Genomic DNA, 20,106 nt, shown 5'->3' on the forward strand with positions numbered 1-20,106 from the left:
CTACAGCTTTTGAGCTACAAAGGACTGGTGGGAGCAGTGGTCACTGCACTCCTGCTTAATGCTCCCCCGGGAATTCAGTCGATCCACACTTTCTCCAGAACTTTTTTTTTTTAAATACTTTTTTTGCTGTCAGGCTGAAAAGTGACTTTGTGCTGAAAGCATGGTGCTGCCTTTTTTGTCAACACAAATCCATTCTCTGTGGGTTTTGGAGCCCTACAGTCTCTGCTTCCGTAGAGGAGGTTTTCACTTCCCTCTTCAGCTTTGTGGCTTTCCCACAGGCCAGTCTCAGCTTACAGAGAAGTTATTGAGGTCTGCTTGTCCTTTCTTTCTAGGGATTACCTCTGTCTGTAACCCTAGAGGTGCCACGTGACATGGAAATTCCCTTCCCCTAAGAAAATGCATAGGGCTTTCACTTGAAGTGGGTGGCAATTCTTTGGAAAAGAGCTAAAATGGGGAGGGGGGACGGGGTGGAGAGGATAAATTGCAGCACCTCCCTGCCTGGGCTAACATCGCAGCTCTTCAGAGGAGGCAGAGCAGCACTGTACTGAGGAAGAGCCCTCGCACAGCCACCATGCTCAGCACAAGACCAGTCCTGCTGCTCCTGCTGCTCCTCACCTTCTCCCAGCACTGCGCCACAGGTGAGGCACCTCGCGGGCTGCCAGCACCCTGGCTGGCTGGGGACCTGGCTGGGGATGTTGCCCTGGGGAGCTCAGGGATGAAAGCCCAGCGGGGACGGTGCTGTTGGCAGGAGGAGCAACCCCCAGGGCTCCTGGCTGGGAGGGGGCTGCAGGTCCCAGTGGTGCAGGGAAGGATGGGGACAGCACCCTGAGCTGGGTGGCCTTGGCATGGGGCTGGTGGTGCCTCCTCCTGCCGTCACCTGGGGCTCCTTGTAGCAGCAGCTGCAGAAATTGAGGGATTTTGTGCATGTCAGCTTTCTTACGGGGAAATGACTTAAAGACTGCTTTCCAAACCAGCATTTACAACCTCTCTTTCTCTCCCTTCTCCAGCTCCGTACTCACCTTCAGAATGCTGCTTTGAGTTCTTGAAGCCAGCTCTCCGGTATGAAGTGCTGAAGGATTTCTACGAGACTCCCAAAGAGTGTTTTTCCCCAGGAATTGTGTAAGTCCTTGTAATTTCCCTACCATTGCACTGTTTCCTGGGATGCTGCAGGTGCTTTATTCCATCCCATCTGGTGACAGGACCCAGTCCCCTGCAGGGGACCAGGATGGGTCTACATGGCCTCTATCCACTGGAGGGGCTGCAGCAGGGTGGCTGATTGGCAGCACAAAGAGGGGAGGACACAACTCTCTGGCCACTTCTCCAGAGCATGGTTAAGGACGCAAGTCCATTGGGGCTCCTGAAGGCTCTTCAGAGCTTCTAGGGCCACAGGGAAGGGAAAAGGATTGCAGGGAAGGGAAGAGGGAGGACATGGGTCTGGGATTGCAGCTGTTGTTTCCCACCAACCTTTGCCTTTCATCTCATCAGGTTTGAGACTAAGAACGGGAACAAGGTCTGTGCAAAACCAAACACACCTTGGGTGAAGAAAGCTATGGAGAAACTTCTCAGAAAGAAGAGGTCTCACACCTCCTGATGCAGAGCAGATGCCCCAGTTCAGGCTACCCAGCTTTCTGATGGGAATATTTCTACACAGCATCCTGCGGAGGACCCTGATGCTGATGGATGGCACGGCCTCCCCTGAGCCCTGTGCTGTACCGACAAGCCAGGCACCAGATCCTGGGATTTTGCAGCCCTGCCAGCTTCCACCCACGGAGCAAATAAATAAACCTCAAATAAAGGTTTAATTCACACACTATCAAGGATTGGTGTCCTTCTCTCTCCCAGTCCCAGCAGAGTGCTGCTGCTGGCTGGTCAGGGCATGGAGCCACTCACGTTGGGGGCCAAGGGGCTGGGGTGGGATGAGGGCTCTTCCACTGCCTCCTGAAGCCTTGTGAGTCTCGCTGGGGCTGGACAGGGAGGGGGTGTACTGGGTTTATGTAGCAAAGTTTGGGAGGGCCCTCTGTGTGGGTTCCAGCCTCAGCAGCTGTGGCAGGGGGACACCATTTTTGTTTCAGCCAAACTGCAGAAACACAGAGTGGTTTGGGTTGGGAGGGACCTTAAAGATCATCTAATTCCAACGTCCTTGCCATGGGCAAGGACACCTCCCACTAGACCAGACTGCTCCAAGCCCCATCCAACCTGGCCTTGAACAACATTTCCAGGAATGCAGCATCCACAGCTTCTCTGGGCAGCCTGTTCCAGTGCCTCAGCACCCTCACGGTAAAGAATTTCTTCCAAATACCTAATCGAAATCCACCCTTTTTTAGATTAAAGTCACTACCACTTGTCCTGTCACCACACTCCCTGACAGAGTCCCTCCCCAGCTTCCCTGTAGGCCCCATTTAGACAATGGAAGGCTGCTATAAAGTCTCCCTGAAGCCCTCTTTTCTCCAGGCCAAACCCCTGCTCACTCAGCCTGTCGTCAGAGGGGTGAAGGCTGCTGCTTGTTGCCCCAGGAATGGAGGAAAGCTGCACACTAACAGCTGCCTAGGTACCGGAGGCTCCTCTGCTCCTCCGCACACCACAATCCCCTGCAGGACCCTGCAGGAAGGACCCTGCTGCTTTGGGGATTGCAGGAGAGCTGGGGGACAGGAAGGTTTGGCAGCCATTTTGGAAACAGAGGATACCAGAGGGGTCTTTGGTTGCAGACACGTACAGCAAGTACTGCTTCAGAAGCCCCTGGATCCTGCAGTCTGCACCCCTGCTGTCGTAGTTGAACTCTGGTAGGCAGCTAAGACCCACAAAGGTTGCTCACACCCCTGGCGGGATGGCGGTAAGAGGACAAAACCTTGTGGGGTGAGATGAAGATGGTTTAATAGGTAAAGTAAAAGCTGCATGTGCAAGCCAAGCAAATTAAGGAATTCAGTTACAACTTCACAATGGCATGCAGATGGCAAACCAGGCAAGCAGAACTTCATCATGTGTAATGGGCACATGGGATGACTTTGGCCAGGTTCCAAACATCGCCCCACTTCCTTCTCTTTTTCCTGGCAAGGTTTCATAAGTAAGGGGGAAAAATATAAAGCAAAAACAAAACACAATCATAATACCAAGTGATAAGGAGGAGAATGGGGGGGTGGCGGTACCCTACCCCCCACAGACCGACCAGGCTTCAACCCCTTAGGGCAAGAAGAGAGTGTTGAGTAGCTGACAGCCTTGGTGCTGGAACTCCTGTCTCCTTGGGAACAGGAATTTGGCAGCAGCACCTTTGGCAGTGGCTTGCATGAAAGAAAAGATTTGGTGCTGACAGACAACTGTGACACACTGCAAGTCTCAGAATCTGAGGGCTCATGGTCATAAAAAGGCAGGTGGACGTTTCTGGGGTGGACCAGAAAGTCTTCAGTTTGAAGAAGTCTTTCAAACTACTACCTGGAGTCTTCATGAGCACTTGGGCCATTGAAACATGCTGTTTCCTTGGTCTCAGAACCCTCTCCTGACAGCTATAAATACCAGCCAGCAGGGCCTGGGCTACCAAAATCTCCAGCCCCATCCTCAGCTGCCAACTGGCCAGCAGGTCCTGTGCTATGATCTTGATTTTGGGTGCTGCAGCCCAGGGAGAGGCAGCTGAGGCTCGTTGCCAGGAGGGCCAGAGCCTCCTGCTGTTCACACTCCTCTTCCTCTTGGGACTCCAGCGACTCTTGCCAGCACAGGGCCATACACGTAGGGGGCATAAAAGCCATAAGCAAAGGGTCCCCATCTTGAGCTGGCCACCAGGACTGGGGGGACTGGGGCCAGCCTGGGGGCCTGGCTGCTGCCCAGGGCTGGGCCACAACCAAACTGAGTAGTTGGGCGCCCATCTTTGGCTGCCATGTGGACACACTGGGGGGAAAAGGTCTGGGGGAAAAGGTCTTTCCTCCAGATGCCAGTGTCCCTCTTGGCCCAAGGCCACTGTGCTGCCCAAGTCTGGCCCTCATCCAGGCCAAGGGGACTCAGACCCCTTTTTTAGCTGCCAGTTGGCCACCAGGCCCATGCCCAGGCCCGGTCCTGGTAGATTCTTACTCAGGGCACAAAATGGCCCCCATCTCTTGCAGGTGCTGAGGCATGTGCATGTAGCTAGAGGAACAGCCTGCTCTGCACGGACAGCAGGACCCTGGTCCAGATCCTGTCTTATGACGGGTGTTGCAGCCAGGCCACCATTAGGATATCCAGGTGGCTGAAAAGTCCAGGAGGGTGGCTAGAAAACCACCCTCTCTGAAGAAATCCTTCAGCGTTGGCAACCACAGCCAAAATGGCAAAGGCAGAACTACAGCAATAAGCCACCCATCAAGCAACGGCCATAAACTCACCAGAACATCTCAGACGTGGCCAGGAAAAGCAACACTATCCGAGTCAGGAGTAGAAATTGCCAGGTAGAGAGGGGCTTCAGTTTGAGGCAGTGTTTTAAACTACTGCCTTGAGGCTTCAGGAACCTTCGGGCCAGTGAAACGCCCAGCTTCCTCAGTCTTACAGCTCTCCTGACTTCTATGAATGGCTCTCCCCAGCCTCCTGCCTAGGGGCTCCCTGCAGAGCCCCCAGCCCCTGGCCCTGCTGGGTGCCCATCTCTGGTCCTGTCTGTGCCCTGCGCCTGGGCTCTGTGATGCGCTCAGTGGTGTCACAGAGCTGGCAGTGACCTCACAGACTCCCTCCTGCCCTTATCCTCTGGTGACAGCAGCCGGAGAGGCCTGTGTTGCATGGAGAAGCATCTCCTGAGGAAGGCACAGACGCTTGTCTCTGGCCCCAGTGTGCTGGATACCCTGGGGCTGGCACTGCATGGCTGCCTCTGCCTCGGCCCTGGCCTTGTCCTGCTACTGGTGGCCTGGGCCACCCTGCACTGCTGCTGCAGCACATCAGGCAAAGGCCACCAGGTAGCAGGGAGGCTCCAGGCAGCCCTTCTGGGGAAGCCTGGCAGAGCAGAGAGGCTGGCAGTTTGTGGAGATCCCAGTGCACCAAGGGATGGGACACGAGGCCTCTCGGTGGGCTCAGCTGGGGTGCTGCTTCTGCCAGCATTTCTGTGCCAGGAGCTGAGGCAGGGGAAGATGCATGAAGGACCATGACACAGGTAGAGCTCTATTCGGCCCAGAAACTGATTCCTGCAGGTGCTGGGGTCTTCTAGGTCCCCTCTTCTGCCCACGGTTGGGCCACATGCTAGACAGGGGCAGCTGGGCCCCATCTTCAGAGGCCAGCAGGCCACCTTGCCCAAGCACAGGGCCCGTCCCAGCAGACTCTTTCTCACAGAACTCCACGTTCCCCATCTCTTGCAGATGCTAAGGCATGTGCACACAGCTGCAAGGAGCAGCCTTCTCTGGATGAGCAGCAGACCCCTAGGCCCTGTTCCTGCATGAGAACATGTGGGAGGCCCTGGAGATGCACATCCATGAGGAGAAACTGTGCCACAAATAGGGCTTGCCTGCAGGGTCCCTGGTAGAACCCCAGGCACTGCCGGCAGTCCCCTGAAGAGCAGTGTGCAGCACTCCACATTCAGCACCGCCCTCGAGACCCAGGGTTGGGCACCAGGAAAACGGGTATCCAACAGAAAAAAAAACAACTGCTGCCTGTGCTGCAAAGGACAGAAGTTGCGAGGTAATGCAAAGGCCTCCCCATCACTGACTCTTTCCCGTTAAATCCATTTAACTTTTTCCTATTAAAACTCCACCTCTTCTGGGCAGCTGCCCTGATATGAGCAGAGACGTCTGGGGCAGCTCTGAGGCTCCGCACGGCGTGTTATAATTACATGCCTACTGTACAACTACTTGAGCTGTACTTTTGCCATATTAGGGTGTCATACCCTACCACATCCTGCCCCACAGCATGATATTCCCTGCTGTGTTGTTGCAGCACATCACATGGCACCGTTGTTTGTAACAGCTTCTGTCCCTGGCTGCCATCCGCCATCTCCAGAGTTTTACACAGTAGCTTTAGGGCCCTGTTCCACATTGCTGAGGCTCCGAGCAGCAGCAGACAAGCCCAGTCGGAGCTGCCCTGATCAAAATAGCCGGCTTTCATGGCCCAGGCCATGCCAGGTGCCCCACAACGGGAGAGGGGACAATGCTGTCCATCACAGCCAGCACGCTCTCCTGCCTCTGCTCCCGGTGCGTGCGAGGCCTCCCACCGCACAGCTGTGATCGTATAGTGGTCAGTACTCTGCGTTGTGGCCGCAGCAACCTCGGTTCGAATCCGAGTCACAGCAATGGTTTTGCAGAGAGCCGGGTGCGCACAAAGGCGACTTTGAAAATGCAAGGGAGACATCTGCAGGGAAGCTCCAGCCGGTGTGTCAGCAAAGATGCTGTGGCCCAAGGGGGAGGTAGCGGCCCTGCAGTGCTCCCTGCTCCTCAGAGTTTGTGGAGGTTTTCCTTAGCTGGGCAGATGAGCTCCACCACAATCTCTCCCCCTCCTCAAAGGAAAAACTACAGTGAAAATGGCTCAAGGGTTGAGATAAGGACAGGGAAATCACTCAACAATTATCACCACGGCCAACACAGACTTAGCACAGGAAGATTAATGTAATTTATTACCTATTACTAACAAGCTAGAGCAGCACAAAAACTACAAATAAATAAATAAATAAAATCAAAACACTTTTCTGCCTTCCATCCACCATTTTCTAGCTCCTCCCCCAAAGCAGCACAGGGGAATAGGGAAAAAAGGGCTGCAGTCAGTCCGTAATGCTTCATCTCCTCACAGTCACTCTCTGCCCCTGCTCCATGTGGGGTCCCTCTCATGGGATGCTCCCCTTCCCAAACCAATCCCACGTGGGCTTCCCACAGACAGCAGCTCTTCAAGAACTGCTCCAAACATGGATCCGTACCACAGGGCCCATCCGTCAGGAGCAAAGTGCTCTAACATGGCTCCCCCATGGGCAGCAGCTCCTGCCGGGCAGCTGTGTGGATTCCGGCGTGGGCTCCTCTCCTTGGGCTGCAGCTCCGGCCTGCAGCCTGCTGCACCAGGGGCTCTCCATGGGCCCCAACACCCTTCAGCCCACATCCACCTGCTCCAACCCTCAAGGTCCAGGGTTGAGCACCAGGAAAGTGGGTGTCCGATGGAAAATATCCCCTACTGCCTGTGCTGCGAGGGACAGAAGCTGCAAGGGAACGTGGAGGCCTCCCCATCACTGATTCTTCCTACTACTGTTAAATCCATTAAACCCATTCCTATTAAAACTCCACCTCTTCTGTGTGACAGCAGTGATATGAGCAGAGATGTCTGGGAGGGCTCTGAGTCTCACCACGGCCGTGGGATGAAGAACATGGCACCCTAACCATGCCACCCACCTCAGCTGAGGGGAACTTGCAGAAAGCAGCCCCTACGCAGGGCTCATGGGACCATTCTGATAACCCTCTTTGGGCTCTTGCACTGTTGTGAGGGCCTGGGAGCACCGGCAGGGAAGTGAAAGGCAGGCGCAGGATGGCTCTGGGAGAGCAAAATCTTGGCTGTCCTTGTCCTCATTAGGCAAGCCCACCTCAGGGTGCTAAAGAGAAGAGGAGGTCCCGAAGGGGGCAAGCAAATGAAGAGGGAATCACACTCACACTGGATGTGTCTCTTTTGGTCAGTGTCCACCCCGGGCCATATCGCGCCACTCCCTCATGCCTTGATGTGGCACAGGCCAGTAAAAAAGTGGGTAAAAAGACAAAAATATTACCCACATGAGATTTTCTTTCCAAACCAGGCAGGAGCAAAGAGTAGGAAGCACTGACCACTGGGCTCCCTGTGTCTGAGCCTGCTGCAAGGGAAGGATTTATTGGCAGGGGCAGGAGTTGGGCCAGGCAGGGAGGTCGCAGTGGGGCTGGGTCTTCCAGTGCCATTCTGCTCCTCCCTTCCCAGACCAGGCCCAAGTCGTGCACGGAGGTCAAGAACATGCTATAATTTTACTAATTACACACCTACTGTACAACTTAGTCCTAGCTGGAACTATTTTAACTGTACTTTTGCTGTATTAGGGTGTCATACATGCTGCCCCACAGCATGATATTCCCTGCTGTGTTGCTGCAGCACATCACATGGCACTGTCCTTTGCAGCAGCCTCTGTTTCTGGCTGCCATCCGCCATCTCCAGAGTTTTACACAGCAGCTTTAAGGCCCTGTTCCAAGGCTCCAAGCAGCAGCAGCCAAGCCCAGTTGGAGCTGCCCTGATCAAAATAGCCGGCTTTCATGGCCCAGGCCATGCCCCACAGCAGGAGAGGGGACGGTGCTGTCCGTCACAGCCAGCACGCTCTCCTGCCTCTGCTCCTGGTGCGTGCGAGGCCTCCCACCGCACAGCTGTGATCGTATAGTGGTCAGTACTCTGCGTTGTGGCCGCAGCAACCTCGGTTCGAATCCGAGTCACAGCAATGGTTTTGCAGAGAGCCGGGTGCGCACAAAGGCGACTTTGAAAATGCAAGGGAGACATCTGCAGGGAAGCTCCAGCCGGTGTGTCAGCAAAGATGCTGTGGCCCAAGGGGGAGGTAGCGGCCCTGCGGTACTCCCTGCTCCTCAGAGTTTGTGGAGGTTTTCCTTAGCTGGGCAGGTGAGCTCCACCACAATCTCTCTCTCCCCCTCCTCAAAGGAAAAGGGGGAGAAAATACGATGAAAATGGCTCAAGGGTTGACATAAGGACAGGGAAATCACTCAACACTTATCACGGATAAAACAGACTTAGCACAGGAAGATTAATGTAATTTATTACCTATTACTAACAAGCTAGAGCAGCACAAAAACTACAAATAAATAAATAAATAAAATCAAAACACTTTTCTGCTTTCCATCCACCATCTTCTACCTCCTTCCCCAAAGCGGCACAAGGGAATAGGGAAAAAAGGGCTGCAGTCAGGTTAGGCCTGAGAAACCTGGTCTAGTGGGTGCCATCCTTGCCTGTGGCAAAGGGGCTGGAACTAGATGATCCTTAAGGTCCCTTCCAACCCAAGCCATTCTATGGTTCCCTCACGAATTCTCAGGTATGGTAAAACTGCAGGCAGTCGAGGCACTAGAAGTGATATTGCCCAGAGAGACCAGCTGTATGGGGGAGCTCCCGCAAGGACGGCTCAACCCACTGACCCTCTAAAGCTCTGAGTAATAAAGGAGAGGAGTCATGAACTATACTGACCAGTGAGGAACATACACATGTTGATAGACTGCAAGATATCATGACTTTTGATGAGCAGCGTAATTTGTTTATTGCCAGGAGGTGCTTTCTAGAATCTATAAGCAGGCTTGTTCGTACATCCCCAAAGCAAACAAAAGCAGAACACCAGCAAAATAACCTGGCTGTTAAACAGATGCAGGCAATTGCCACTGAAGGAAATGAAACTGATTGTAGGTGTCGTTTCCATGGCCCCAGGGTAGCACAAGGAAGCTCTCCTTGGCAGCAATTCCCTTGAACCTGGATGCATAGCTACAAAATATAACAAGAGGGTTTTTAGGCCATTCTCACATTCCTCTTTTTAGGAGACGGGCCACCCTAGCTTTACACAAATTCAAATGAAAACACCCATCGGCACAGAGAAAAGGTGAGGGATGTGCACATGATTGGCGTGCAGACCAATTGCTACCTCACTAGAACTGAAAAAACTTTCAACCCAAAAGTTTTCCTTGACAAAAGCACTACCTTAGAAATCAAAATGGGCTGGTATGGACAGAAAATAATGAATGAATTGGAAATATTCTTGTACTCACACAATACTTCGGGTGTTGAATAGAACAGTAGAGTACTCTTAGTAGCCAAAGATGCTGTTGCCAAGGGCTACTTTTGGCTAGGCAGAAACAACGCTTCTGAAGCCCTAGAATGCAGCTGTGAAGGTACTTGCACACTGGGGATGTTCCTCGAGACTCATGCCACCACAACCCTCTCTGAAGAAATCCTTCAGCATTGTGGTGTAAATGCCTGAAGTAACTAGGAAAATAAAGCTAACATTCACACTTTTAAGGAAAAGGTACAGCATTGAAGAGGCTTTCAGGGTAGGGCATAACTGCATTACCTGAGCGTTCCCTAGGCTCCCAACCTTAGATGCTATCGCGCTGGGGAAACTTGGTGTGCTAGCTCTAAGGTACACCACGGAGCGTGGAGTGGAGTGGAGACACCACGGCTAGGCTCTGTAATCAGGTGGGGCCTCGATTGTTCTTGTGCACAAAGCTGCACTTTTTGCCACCCTAAGCCAAAGACCTGTCATGTTTTGACAAATGCTGTACCCTAGTGTACTTTTTGCTCATTATAATATCATTATAATACCAAAACACACCTCCATCCCAAAAGCTACCCGCCTCCAAGGTGCGACCACCCCTCACTGAGCATGCGCTCTGAATTTCTCGGAGCCTATTACTTTAAATGGAGACGGGAAAACTTTACACCAATCATAACTAAGATATCATAGAATCATAGAATCATAGAATATCCTGAGTTGGAAGGGACCCTTAAGGATCATCAAGTCCAACTCTTGACAGCACACAGGTCTACCCAAGTTCAGACCATGTGACTAAGTGCACAGTCCAATCTCTTCTTAAATTCAGTCAGGCTCGGTGCAGTGACCACTTCCCTGGGGAGCCTGTTCCAGTGTGCAACCACTCTCTCTGTGAAGAACCCCTTCCTGATGTCCAGCCTAAACTTCCCCTGCCTCAGCCTAACTCCATTCCCGCGGGTCCTGTCGCTGGTGTTAATGGAGAAAAGGTCTCCTGCCTCTCGACACCCCCTTACGAGGAAGTTGTAGACTGCGATGAGGTCTCCCCTCGGCCTCCTCTTCTCCAGGCTGAACAGGCCCAGTGCCCTCAGCCGTTCCTCGTACGTCTTCCCCTCCAGGCCTTTCACCATCTTCGTAGCCCTCCTCTGGACACTCTCCAACAGTTTCATGTCCTTTTTATACTGTGGTGCCCAGAACTGCACACATATGCTTGACTAGAGCCACTCAAGCTCCACCTAAAAGATAGAAAATAATATAAATTGGCCCAAGAGAGAGGGGATGTTAGGGAAGATACCATCGTCAGGGGAGATACCATCCCGAGGACATACAACATCCTTAGGACCTCCTGACTCCTGGGATCAGTCGACAGGCTGAGCCTCTCTTCCCCCCCCATTGGGACGCCTTTGGGTGAGATCTGAATATTTGCTTATAAATCTCTATAGAGTCTTTGATCCTTTTAACGCGTTTATTTCTAGGCTGCGCACCTAGAACACCTAGAACACCTAGAACACCTAGAACACCTAGAACCCACACCTAGAACCCACACCTAGAACCCACACCTAGAACCCACACCTAGAACACCTAGAACACCTAGAACCCACACCTAGAACCCACACCTAGAACCCACACCTAGAACCCACACCTAGAACACCTAGAACCCACACCTAGAACCCACACCTAGAACCCACACCTAGAACCCACACCTAGAACCCACACCTAGAACACCTAGAACCCACACCTAGAACCCACACCTAGAACCCACACCTAGAACACACCTAGAACCCACACCTAGAACACCTAGAACACACCTAGAACCCACACCTAGAACCCACACCTAGAACACACACCTAGAACACACACCTAGAACACACACCTGTAACACCTGTAACACCTGTGTATTTCATGCATACTAGCTTGCTTTTGCAGATAGTCACTATCACCGGCAATCCAAAAGAACCTGATTATCTGTTGCTGTAATAAACCATACTTGATTGCATTGTGATAGCTCTCATTAATGCAACTAGGGTGAGGGTGGTTATCCGTGATAGTTCAGTGTTCTGAATCTAACCAGACCCCCAGACGGTTAATGCATTGTTGGTGAATGTCTGAACGGACCCCCAGGTGGTTAATACGTTTTTGGTGAATGTCTGAGCGGACCCCCAGGTGGTTATTACGTTTTTGGTGAATGTCCGAACGGACCCCCAGTTTTGGTGAATGTCCGACTGGTTCAGTACTCTGAATCCAACCGGGCCCGTAACGGTTAATCAGCTACACCCCTTTAACGCGACAAGCATTGGCAACCACGGCCAAAATGGCAAAGGCAGAACTATAGCAATAAGCCACTCATCAAGCAATGGCCATAAACTCACCAGAACATCTCAGCCATGGCCAGGAAAAGCAGCACTATCCAAGTCAGGAGGAGATATTGGCAGGTAGAGATGGGCTTCAGTTTGAGGCAGTGTTTTAAACTACTGCCTTGAGGCTGCAGGAACTTTCAGGCCAGTGAAACACCCGGCTTCCTTGGTCTTACTGCCCTCTCCTGACAGCTACAAATCACTCTCCGCAGCCAGCAGGACTCAGCCTAACCCAAGCCTCCTGCCCAGGGGCTCCCTGCAGAGCCCCCAGCCCCTGGCCCTGCTGGGTGCCCATCATTTCTGGTCCTGTCTGTGCCCTGCGCCTGGGCTCTGTGATGCGCTCAGTGGCGTCACAGAGCTGGCAGTGACCTCACAGACTCCCTCCTGCCCTTATCCTCTGGTGACAGCAGCTGGAGAGGCCTGTGTCGCATGGAGAAGCATCTCCTGAGGATGGCACAGACACTTATTTCTGGCCCCAGCGTGCTGGATACCCTGGGGCTCGCACATGTGCTGCCACAGCACATCAGGCAAAGGCCACCAGGTAGGAGGGAGGCTCCAGGCAGCCCTTCTGGGGAAGCCTGGCAGGGCAGGGAGACTGGGAACTCAGGAGGATCCCAGTGCACCATGAGATGGGACACAAGGCCTCTTGGTGGACTCGGCTGGAGCCAGGCTCTGTGGGGTGCTGCTTCTGCCAGCAGCTCTGTGCCAGGAGCTGAGGCAGGGGAAGGCGCATGAAGGAGCATGACAAAGGTAGAGCTCTATTCGGCCCTGAAACTGATTCCTGCAGGCGCTAGGGTCCCCTAAAGCCCTGCTGCTGCTGCCCAGGGCTGGGCAATGACAAAAAAATTCCCCATGATTTTTCCTTTCCAAACCAGGCAGGAGCAAAGAGTAGGTAGAAGGATTTCTCAGCAGAGGCAGTGGCCAGGCAGCGAGGTGGCAGCGGGGCCGGGTCTTCCAGTGCCATTCTGCTCCTCCCTTTCCAGACCAGGCCCAAGTCGTGCATGGAGGTCAAGAACATGCTATAATTTTACTAATTACACGCCTACTGTACAATTTAACTGTACTTCTGCTGTATTAGGGTGTCATACCCTACCACATCCTGCCCCACAGCATGATATTCCCTGCTGTGTTGTTGCAGCACATCACATGGCACCCTTGTTTGTAAGAGCTTCTGTCCCTGGCTGCCATCCGCCATCTCCAGAGTTTTACACAGCAGCTTTAAGGCCCTGTTCCACATTGCTGAGGCTCCGAGCAGCAGCAGACAAGCCCAGTCGGAGCTGCCCTGATCAAAATAGCCGGCTTTCATGGCCCGGGACATGCCGGGTGCACCACAACGGGAGAGGGGACGGTGCGGTCTGTCACAGCCAGCACGCTCTCCTGCCTCTGCTCCCGGTGCGTGCGAGGCCTCCCACCGCACAGCTGTGATCGTATAGTGGTCAGTACTCTGCGTTGTGGCCGCAGCAACCTCGGTTCGAATCCGAGTCACAGCAATGGTTTTGCAGAGAGCCGGGTGCGCACAAAGGCCACTTGGAAAATGCAAGGGAGACATCTGCAGGGAAGCTCCAGCCGGTGTGTCAGCAAAGATGCTGTGGCCCAAGGGGGAGGTAGCGGCCCTGCAGTGCTCCCTGCTCCTCAGAGTTTGTGGAGGTTTTCCTTAGCTGGGCAGATGAGCTCCACCACAATCTCTCCCCCTCCTCAAAGGAAAAACTACAGTGAAAATGGCTCAAGGGTTGAGATAAGGACAGGGAAATCACTCAACAATTATCACCATGGCCAACACAGACTTAGCACAGGAAGATTAATGTAATTTATTACCTATTACTAACACTGTAGAGCAGCAATAAACTAAAAAATAAAACTAAAAAATAAAATCAAAACACTTTTCTAGGGAAAAAAGGGCTGCAGTCAGTCTGTAATGCTTCGTCTCCATCGCTCCTTCACGGTCACTCTCTGCCCCTGCTCCATGTGGGGTCCCTCTCACAGGATGCTGCCCTTCCCAAACCAATCCCATGTGGGTTTCCCACAGACAGCAGCTCTTCAAGAACTGCTCCAAACATGGATCCGTACCACAGGGCCCATCCGTCAGGAGCAAAGTGCTCTAACATGGCTCCCCCATGGGCAGCAGCTCCTGCCGGGCAGCTGTGTGGACTCCTGCGTGGGCTCCTCTCCACGGGCTACAGGTCTGGCCATTTCTCTCCTCGCTCTCCCAGCTGCTGTTGGACAACACTTTTTTTCCCCTTTCTTAAATCTGCTCTCACAGAGGTGCTGCCAACGTCCCTTATTGGCCCCGCTCTGGGCAGCAACGGGTACCTTTAGAGCCAGCTGAAACTGGCCCTTAGCTGACAAGGGGCAGCTGCTGGACATTTCTCACAGGGGCCACCCCTGCTGCCCCCTGCTCCCAAAACCTTGCCAGGTAAACCCAATACAGAGTCACGTACTTGGGCTTTCAGCAATCTGATGTGGAGGCATCACGTGGGGGCTCTCCTGTGGGGTGCAGGGACAGCTTCCCCACATGCTGCCACAGCACTCCAACTACTCCCTCTTCCCAGCACAGCTGGGAAGGCTTCGGAGGCTTCTCCTGGAAATCACTCAGCTTTCCCCACTTTCCTTTCCCTCCTCCTGCCTCCCCATTGTGCCAGAAGGGCACCAGAAGAGGCAGTGGCCACCTGGCAGAGCAAAAGGAGCTGGGGGCAGCACCTTTCTGCCCTACCACGACCATGTGGAGAGGACCCATGCTGGAGCAGGATCTCCTGACAGGAGCTGCCACCTGCGAGACGATCCGCCTCTGCTGTCTGAGGAGAGGCTGGGGCTGCAACAGTTGTGTGTGTTGTGTTTTTTTTTCCATTTCTTAAATCTGCTCTCACAGAGGTGTCTCCCTTCCCTCCACTTTTTGAAGGGAACACACCTGGCCCTTTTGCTGTGTGGCATGATTTAGGTGTTCCTACTCCAGCAGGGGGATTGGACTAGATGATCTTTCATGGTCCCTTCCAATCCCTAACAGTCTGTGATTCCAGTGCGCGACCACCCTTTTGGTGAAGAACCTTTTCCTGATATCCAGCCTGAACCTCCCCGTCACAGCTTGACACCATTCCCTTGGGTCCTATCATGGGTCACCAGAGAGAAGAGATCGGCACCTGCCCCTCCACTCCCCTTCATGAGGGAGCTGTAGGCCGCCATGAGGCCTCCCCTCAGCCTCCTCTTCTCCAGGCTGAACAGACCAAGTAACCTCAGCTGCTCCTTGTACACCTTCCCCTCTAGGCCCTTCACCATCTTTGTAGCCCTCTAATGCCGTGCTTGGTGCACCCCAGGATACAGTTGGCCCTCCTGGCTGCCAGGGCACACTGCTGGCTCATATTCATCTTGCTGTCAACCACAACCGCCACCCAGATCCCTCTCTGTGTGGCTACTGTCCAGCATCTCGTTGCCCGGTCTATACATATGGCCATGGTTGCCCCTTCCCAGGTGCAGGACTCAGCACTTGCTCTTGTTAAACTTCATGTGGTTGGTGATTGCCCAGCTCTCCAATTTGTCCAGATCTCTCTGCAAGACCTTTCCATCCTCAATGGACTCAACAGCTCTTCCTAGTTTAGTATCGTCAGCAAACTTACTCAAAGCACCTTCTTGTCCTACAGCCGAATCGTTTATAAAAACATTGAAGAAGACTGGCCCTAAAAAGGAGCCCTGGGGACCCCACTGGTGACTCACCACCAGGCTGATATAACCCTATTTACCATAACCCTTTGAGTCCTACCTGTCAGCCAATTGTTCACCCATCCAGCAGTATGCTGGGCATTTGGTCCAGTAGGATCCTATGAGAAACTGTATTGTAAGCTTTACCGCACATTTTTCTGAGTGAGGAGATGGCTGAAAAAAATCCATTAGCTCAGTTTACTCTCCTGGAGAGGCCTTAATTACAGCCCTTTGTTTTTAAATCCTGTCTAGGAGGTGGTGTGACCCTGGTGGCTTGTTCAGCTCAGGAGTCTGCACATTATAGACGTGCTGGGAGCTAGAAAGGGGAAGGTGAAAGAGCCTGAGGGGCAGGGGAGGTGGAGAGGCTGTAGAAAGGGGCTCAGAGGCTGTGTATTGGGTGTTTTCATCCTGCAGAACCCTTTTACTGAGGCAAAGTTGCATTAGAATCTGTGAAAAGATTGAGAAGGGGTTAGGAAGAACTCAGACCTGTAAGGCAGGCTGAGAGATTATATCCTTCTTGGCTCTCTGCACTCCCAGCACAGGGCCAGCTAATGCAGCAAGGACTGTTGGACACGGCACCACCACCCTGGGGTAGACAGCACTGCCCAGGGCTGTTCCCACCTCTGCCCCATCCCTAAGGGGCTCCTTGATCTGGCAAATAGGGCTTGCAGCCTTGCTCTGCTGCCCTTTGCCCTTCCCAAATCTCTGCACAACCACCAGGCTGCCAGACCCCGTGGGCTGCCGACTAGATCTTAGAAAATGAAGTCATCAGCGCGTTTGTTTTCTTCTCCTTTCTCCTTCCAGAGAAGCTGTACAAACATGAGAGGATCTTCAAGGAACTTTCTTTAAACTTTTCTTCTCTGAGAAGTCCTGGCCTCCCACACTCCCACTCACCGCCACACCACACGGGTGCCCGGCAGGTCCTCCCCCCCAGCTGTATTTTCCCCCCCGTGCACAGCTCTCTGCACAGAGTCCAAACTTCTGTGGTGCTGCCCTCGGGGTCCCCTCTGGGGTCCTGGCCCGCTCTTTAGGGGTTGTGGCAGGGTTTGGCCCATCTCCCTGCCCTCCTCACAGGAATGACCCCTCCGTGCACTGATGACCAGAAGTCCTCCATCCCTCTGACCTCATCTCAATCAAATCCCTCGTGTAGGGGCCAGAGGCAACACTTGCTTTCCATTTGGGATCAGGCCTAGACTCTCCTCTGGCCCCCTGGTGCCATTGCCCCACTTCTTTCCTTTCTCTGCAAGTCTCCCAAACCCACTAAAAGCATCTCTGCCCACCCCCACACAGACACCCCCAGCTTCTGGGCCCCTTCTAACTCTGTCCTGCGTGGCTGTTCCTGCCTGACACACTCTCAGCCCATGCCATGCTGAATGCAGTGCCCTCTGTAACAGCACAGCAGAAAGCACATGGCCAGGATGGCTGGGGAGGCAGGCTTGGAGGAGATTCATTCATCGATGTTTTGTTTAAGAGTTACACTCTGAATCCAGGCAAATCAGTAAGTGACCTGCTCCTGCTGATTGTCATTTGTTCCTCCTCATTGTTGTTTGTCTCTCCTATTAGAAAATCATTTGAACGTGAAACCATGAGACCCCATGGCTTGCTTTTCTCAGCAAGTGCACAGAAAGTTGTTCTTCTCTACTTTCCTAGGTAAAGTGTAGTTCCCCCAAAGGCTCTCGACCCCTCCCTTCCACAGAAAGTGGAAGTGGCTGCTCTGGTCCACTGCTGCTTCTACGCGTCACTGGACGTGCCCCTGTAATAAACCACATCTTAAGGAAATCCCCTCAGTCCCGAGAAGTGGCTTCTTAGAACATCCAAAATGTTTGGAAAAGCGGTTCAAGTAGGTGGCATGCAGAGGATAAATTGCAGCACAGGAGGACCCCAGGCCACAGACGCCGTGCAGGACTGCACAGAGCAGCACTGTACTGAGGAAGAGCCCTCGCACAGCCACCATGCTCAGCACAAGACCAGTCCTGCTGCTCCTGCTGCTCCTCACCTTCTCCCAGCACTGCGCCACAGGTGAGGCACCTCGCGGGCTGCCAGCACCCTGGCTGGCTGGGGACCTGGCTGGGGATGTTGCCCTGGGGAGCTCAGGGATGAAAGCCCAGCAGGGACGGTGCTGTTGGCAGGAAGAGCAACCCCCAGGGCTCCTGGTTGGGATGGGGCTGCAGGTCCCAGGGGTGCAGGGAAGGACGGGGACGGCACCCTGAGCTGGGTGGCCTCGGTAAAGCTGCCCCCAGGGCTGGCATGTGCTGGGTGCTAAAGTGCTGCCTCGGCAGCGTGGGGTGAGCCAGATTCTTGCTGGATGGCTGGGTCCCTCTGCGGAGAAGACCTCTCAGGCTGACTTAGGGAAATGCTGCAGTAACTGGGAGAATCATCTTCTAGGAAGCTCTTTCCCAGGGCTCAGCTAGATAACCAAGTGGGTTGAGGGGTCCTGCACCCAGCACGTGCGGCTGTTTGCAGACTCCCAAAATACGCTGCGAGTTGTACCCCCACCTTGCAGACACACAAAACTTCCCCCCCCAGACCTAGCAGCCCAATGCCGCTGTGCAATTTAGCAGCTGCTGCACACATCATGGTGCAGACTGTAGGGTGCTGGGTGCAGTGCCACCCCCCCCCCCCCCCACCTTTGTCAGCATTTCTGAATTCTGTGCATATTGCCATGAAGGGAAGCAAATCCCTGCCACAGCTGCACTGAGCCTTCTCTGGCCTGAAAGCTTCAACCCCCGTGTAGGTTTCCATTTCCCTGGTGCAGTGCAAGGGAGCAGGAAGCTGCTAAGAAACTCCACAACCTGTCTTACACATCGCATGGTGTAGTTGTCTGACAAAGGAGTTTGCCCAGTGCTGCTAACGGTTTTCACAAATTTCCTCTCCTTTCCATTCACAGCACTCTACACACCTACTGAATGCTGCTTCGATTATGCACAAAAACCTGTTCGGATTGCAAATATAAAGAGTTTCTACGAGACGTCCAACGACTGTGCCTTACCTGCAGTAGTGTAAGTATCCAGCACTCTCACCGCTTGGATTTGTCTCCCACCTTGTCACAGAATTGTGCCTGGGAACTAGAACAGCTCTCCCCATCCTGTCCTGCCCCAGAGACAGCTGAAAGATGGGTCCAGCTGGGATCACACCTGAAAGCTGAATGTGGTCCAGCTTAGATCACATTCCTGGGAGTGCATCGAGGTTGGGGGGATGGAGGGGAAGTTGTACATAGGGAGGGAAGCCCTCACAGTTTATCACCATCCTTTCCTCACTTCTTGCTGCAGGTTTGTGACTGCTGCTGGTTTCAAGGTCTGTAATAACCCTCAGAAGCCCTGGGTGAAGAAAACGCTAAATAAGCTTAGAAGAAAAAAATGAAATCCACGTTTTGCCATCCACGGTCAGACTCGTGCCTCCAGCCCTCAGATCTCCAAACGGAGCAGAGGGTGCTCGGTGCAGCTCCCCAGAGGGTCGCATGGCAGCGGGTGCAGGCACTGCACACAGAGCCAGCCTGCGCCCCGAGGGAGGCCGGGCTTCACGGCAGCACAGACAAGCTGGACACTGCGTACCTCACACTGCTACTGCCCTGCCAGGACATGCCCAGTGGCAGAAATATTTATAATAAAGACTCATTTCCACAAGCTGCTGTTTGAGTTTGTCCCAGTTTTTCAGCCCGAGGAGCAAATCCAACAAGCCCAGAGCACAGTGTGACCAAAACGCCTGCTGGGTACAGGCACGCGTTTCTGTGGGGTAGGAACTAACTCTGCCTCTTCACGTTCAGCTTTGTTGGGGATGTGACAGTGGGGCCAGGCCTTGACTTGTGCATTAGGCTACGTCTTTATGGCATGCTCTCAGCCCCACACACGCTGCAGGTGCTCCAGTATTTGATGCTCAGGAGCAGGGGGTTGAGGGAGAATATACTGATCTGCCAAATCCAGCTCCCTCACTGCCTTGTCAGCCTCTAAATGCTCTGGTGTTTGGTCAAAACAGATGAGGAAGACTAAAAATAACATCCACAGTGCCAGTATGATGAGGACACAGCCCACCTTTCAGCTGCTTTTTGTAGATGCTGGGCATACTCTGCAGGTAACACGCAGGCTGCAGACCCTGTCCAGGGCTGGGGAGGGGTGGGAGCAGCACAGGTGTCACTAAAAATCAAATTTGTGTAGGTTCACAACAGGACTGGATTATTATGGCTGGGCAACACGATGCTCAAGGAGAAAAAGCAGTTCTTGTCAGGGCAGGCATCTAATCAGAATAATTTTGACCTGCAAGAAGAGCTGCGTAGCTCCTGCTGAGATGTGAAAAAGTTGATGAAGGTCAGCAGGTATCTAAGGAAGATTACAGGGCTGACACATCGCACCCCCTATGAGAAAGACGGCAATGAATGTGTGGGATCTC

At 53.3% G+C, this 20,106-nt stretch overlaps 2 protein-coding genes and 3 non-coding genes across 5 annotated transcripts; all 5 read left to right on the forward strand.

Moving 5' to 3' along the window:
* The first annotated feature begins 380 nt into the window (after positions 1-380).
* On the forward strand, positions 381-1,813 carry LOC137861866 (C-C motif chemokine 14-like). Its single transcript, XM_068693435.1, has 3 exons — positions 381-638; positions 1,008-1,119; positions 1,486-1,813. Exons 1-3 carry the CDS (start codon positions 572-574, stop codon positions 1,589-1,591), a joined length of 285 nt encoding a protein of 94 aa, XP_068549536.1. The 5' UTR covers positions 381-571; the 3' UTR covers positions 1,592-1,813.
* A 4,338-nt stretch (positions 1,814-6,151) lies between these two features.
* TRNAH-GUG (transfer RNA histidin (anticodon GUG)) lies at positions 6,152-6,223 on the forward strand. The gene has a single exon. It is a non-coding gene; the product is annotated as a tRNA-His (tRNA).
* A 2,064-nt stretch (positions 6,224-8,287) lies between these two features.
* TRNAH-GUG (transfer RNA histidin (anticodon GUG)) lies at positions 8,288-8,359 on the forward strand. The gene has a single exon. It is a non-coding gene; the product is annotated as a tRNA-His (tRNA).
* A 5,092-nt stretch (positions 8,360-13,451) lies between these two features.
* Positions 13,452-13,523, forward strand: TRNAH-GUG (transfer RNA histidin (anticodon GUG)). The gene has a single exon. It is a non-coding gene; the product is annotated as a tRNA-His (tRNA).
* A 4,048-nt stretch (positions 13,524-17,571) lies between these two features.
* Positions 17,572-19,640, forward strand: LOC137862058 (C-C motif chemokine 5-like). The gene is made up of 3 exons (XM_068693715.1): positions 17,572-17,742; positions 18,611-18,722; positions 18,993-19,640. The coding sequence occupies exons 1-3, from the start codon at positions 17,676-17,678 to the stop codon at positions 19,081-19,083; spliced, it is 270 nt and encodes an 89-aa protein (XP_068549816.1). The 5' UTR covers positions 17,572-17,675; the 3' UTR covers positions 19,084-19,640.
* The last annotated feature ends 466 nt before the right edge of the window (positions 19,641-20,106 follow it).

Source organism: Anas acuta, chromosome 10, assembly GCF_963932015.1.
Source record: "Anas acuta chromosome 10, bAnaAcu1.1, whole genome shotgun sequence".
Taxonomy (NCBI): Eukaryota; Metazoa; Chordata; class Aves; order Anseriformes; family Anatidae; genus Anas; species Anas acuta.

Bases quoted from the DNA above. Each gene is read 5' to 3' on its own strand.
- LOC137861866 (XM_068693435.1), top strand. From the start codon at position 572: ATGCTCAGCACAAGACCAGTCCTGCTGCTCCTGCTGCTCCTCACCTTC. The intron at 639-1,007 runs GTGAGGCACCTC...TCCCTTCTCCAG, and splicing joins CTCCCAGCACTGCGCCACAG to CTCCGTACTCACCTTCAGAA. The intron at 1,120-1,485 runs GTAAGTCCTTGT...TCATCTCATCAG, and splicing joins TGTTTTTCCCCAGGAATTGT to GTTTGAGACTAAGAACGGGA.
- LOC137862058 (XM_068693715.1), top strand. From the start codon at position 17,676: ATGCTCAGCACAAGACCAGTCCTGCTGCTCCTGCTGCTCCTCACCTTC. The intron at 17,743-18,610 runs GTGAGGCACCTC...TTCCATTCACAG, and splicing joins CTCCCAGCACTGCGCCACAG to CACTCTACACACCTACTGAA. The intron at 18,723-18,992 runs GTAAGTATCCAG...TTCTTGCTGCAG, and splicing joins TGTGCCTTACCTGCAGTAGT to GTTTGTGACTGCTGCTGGTT.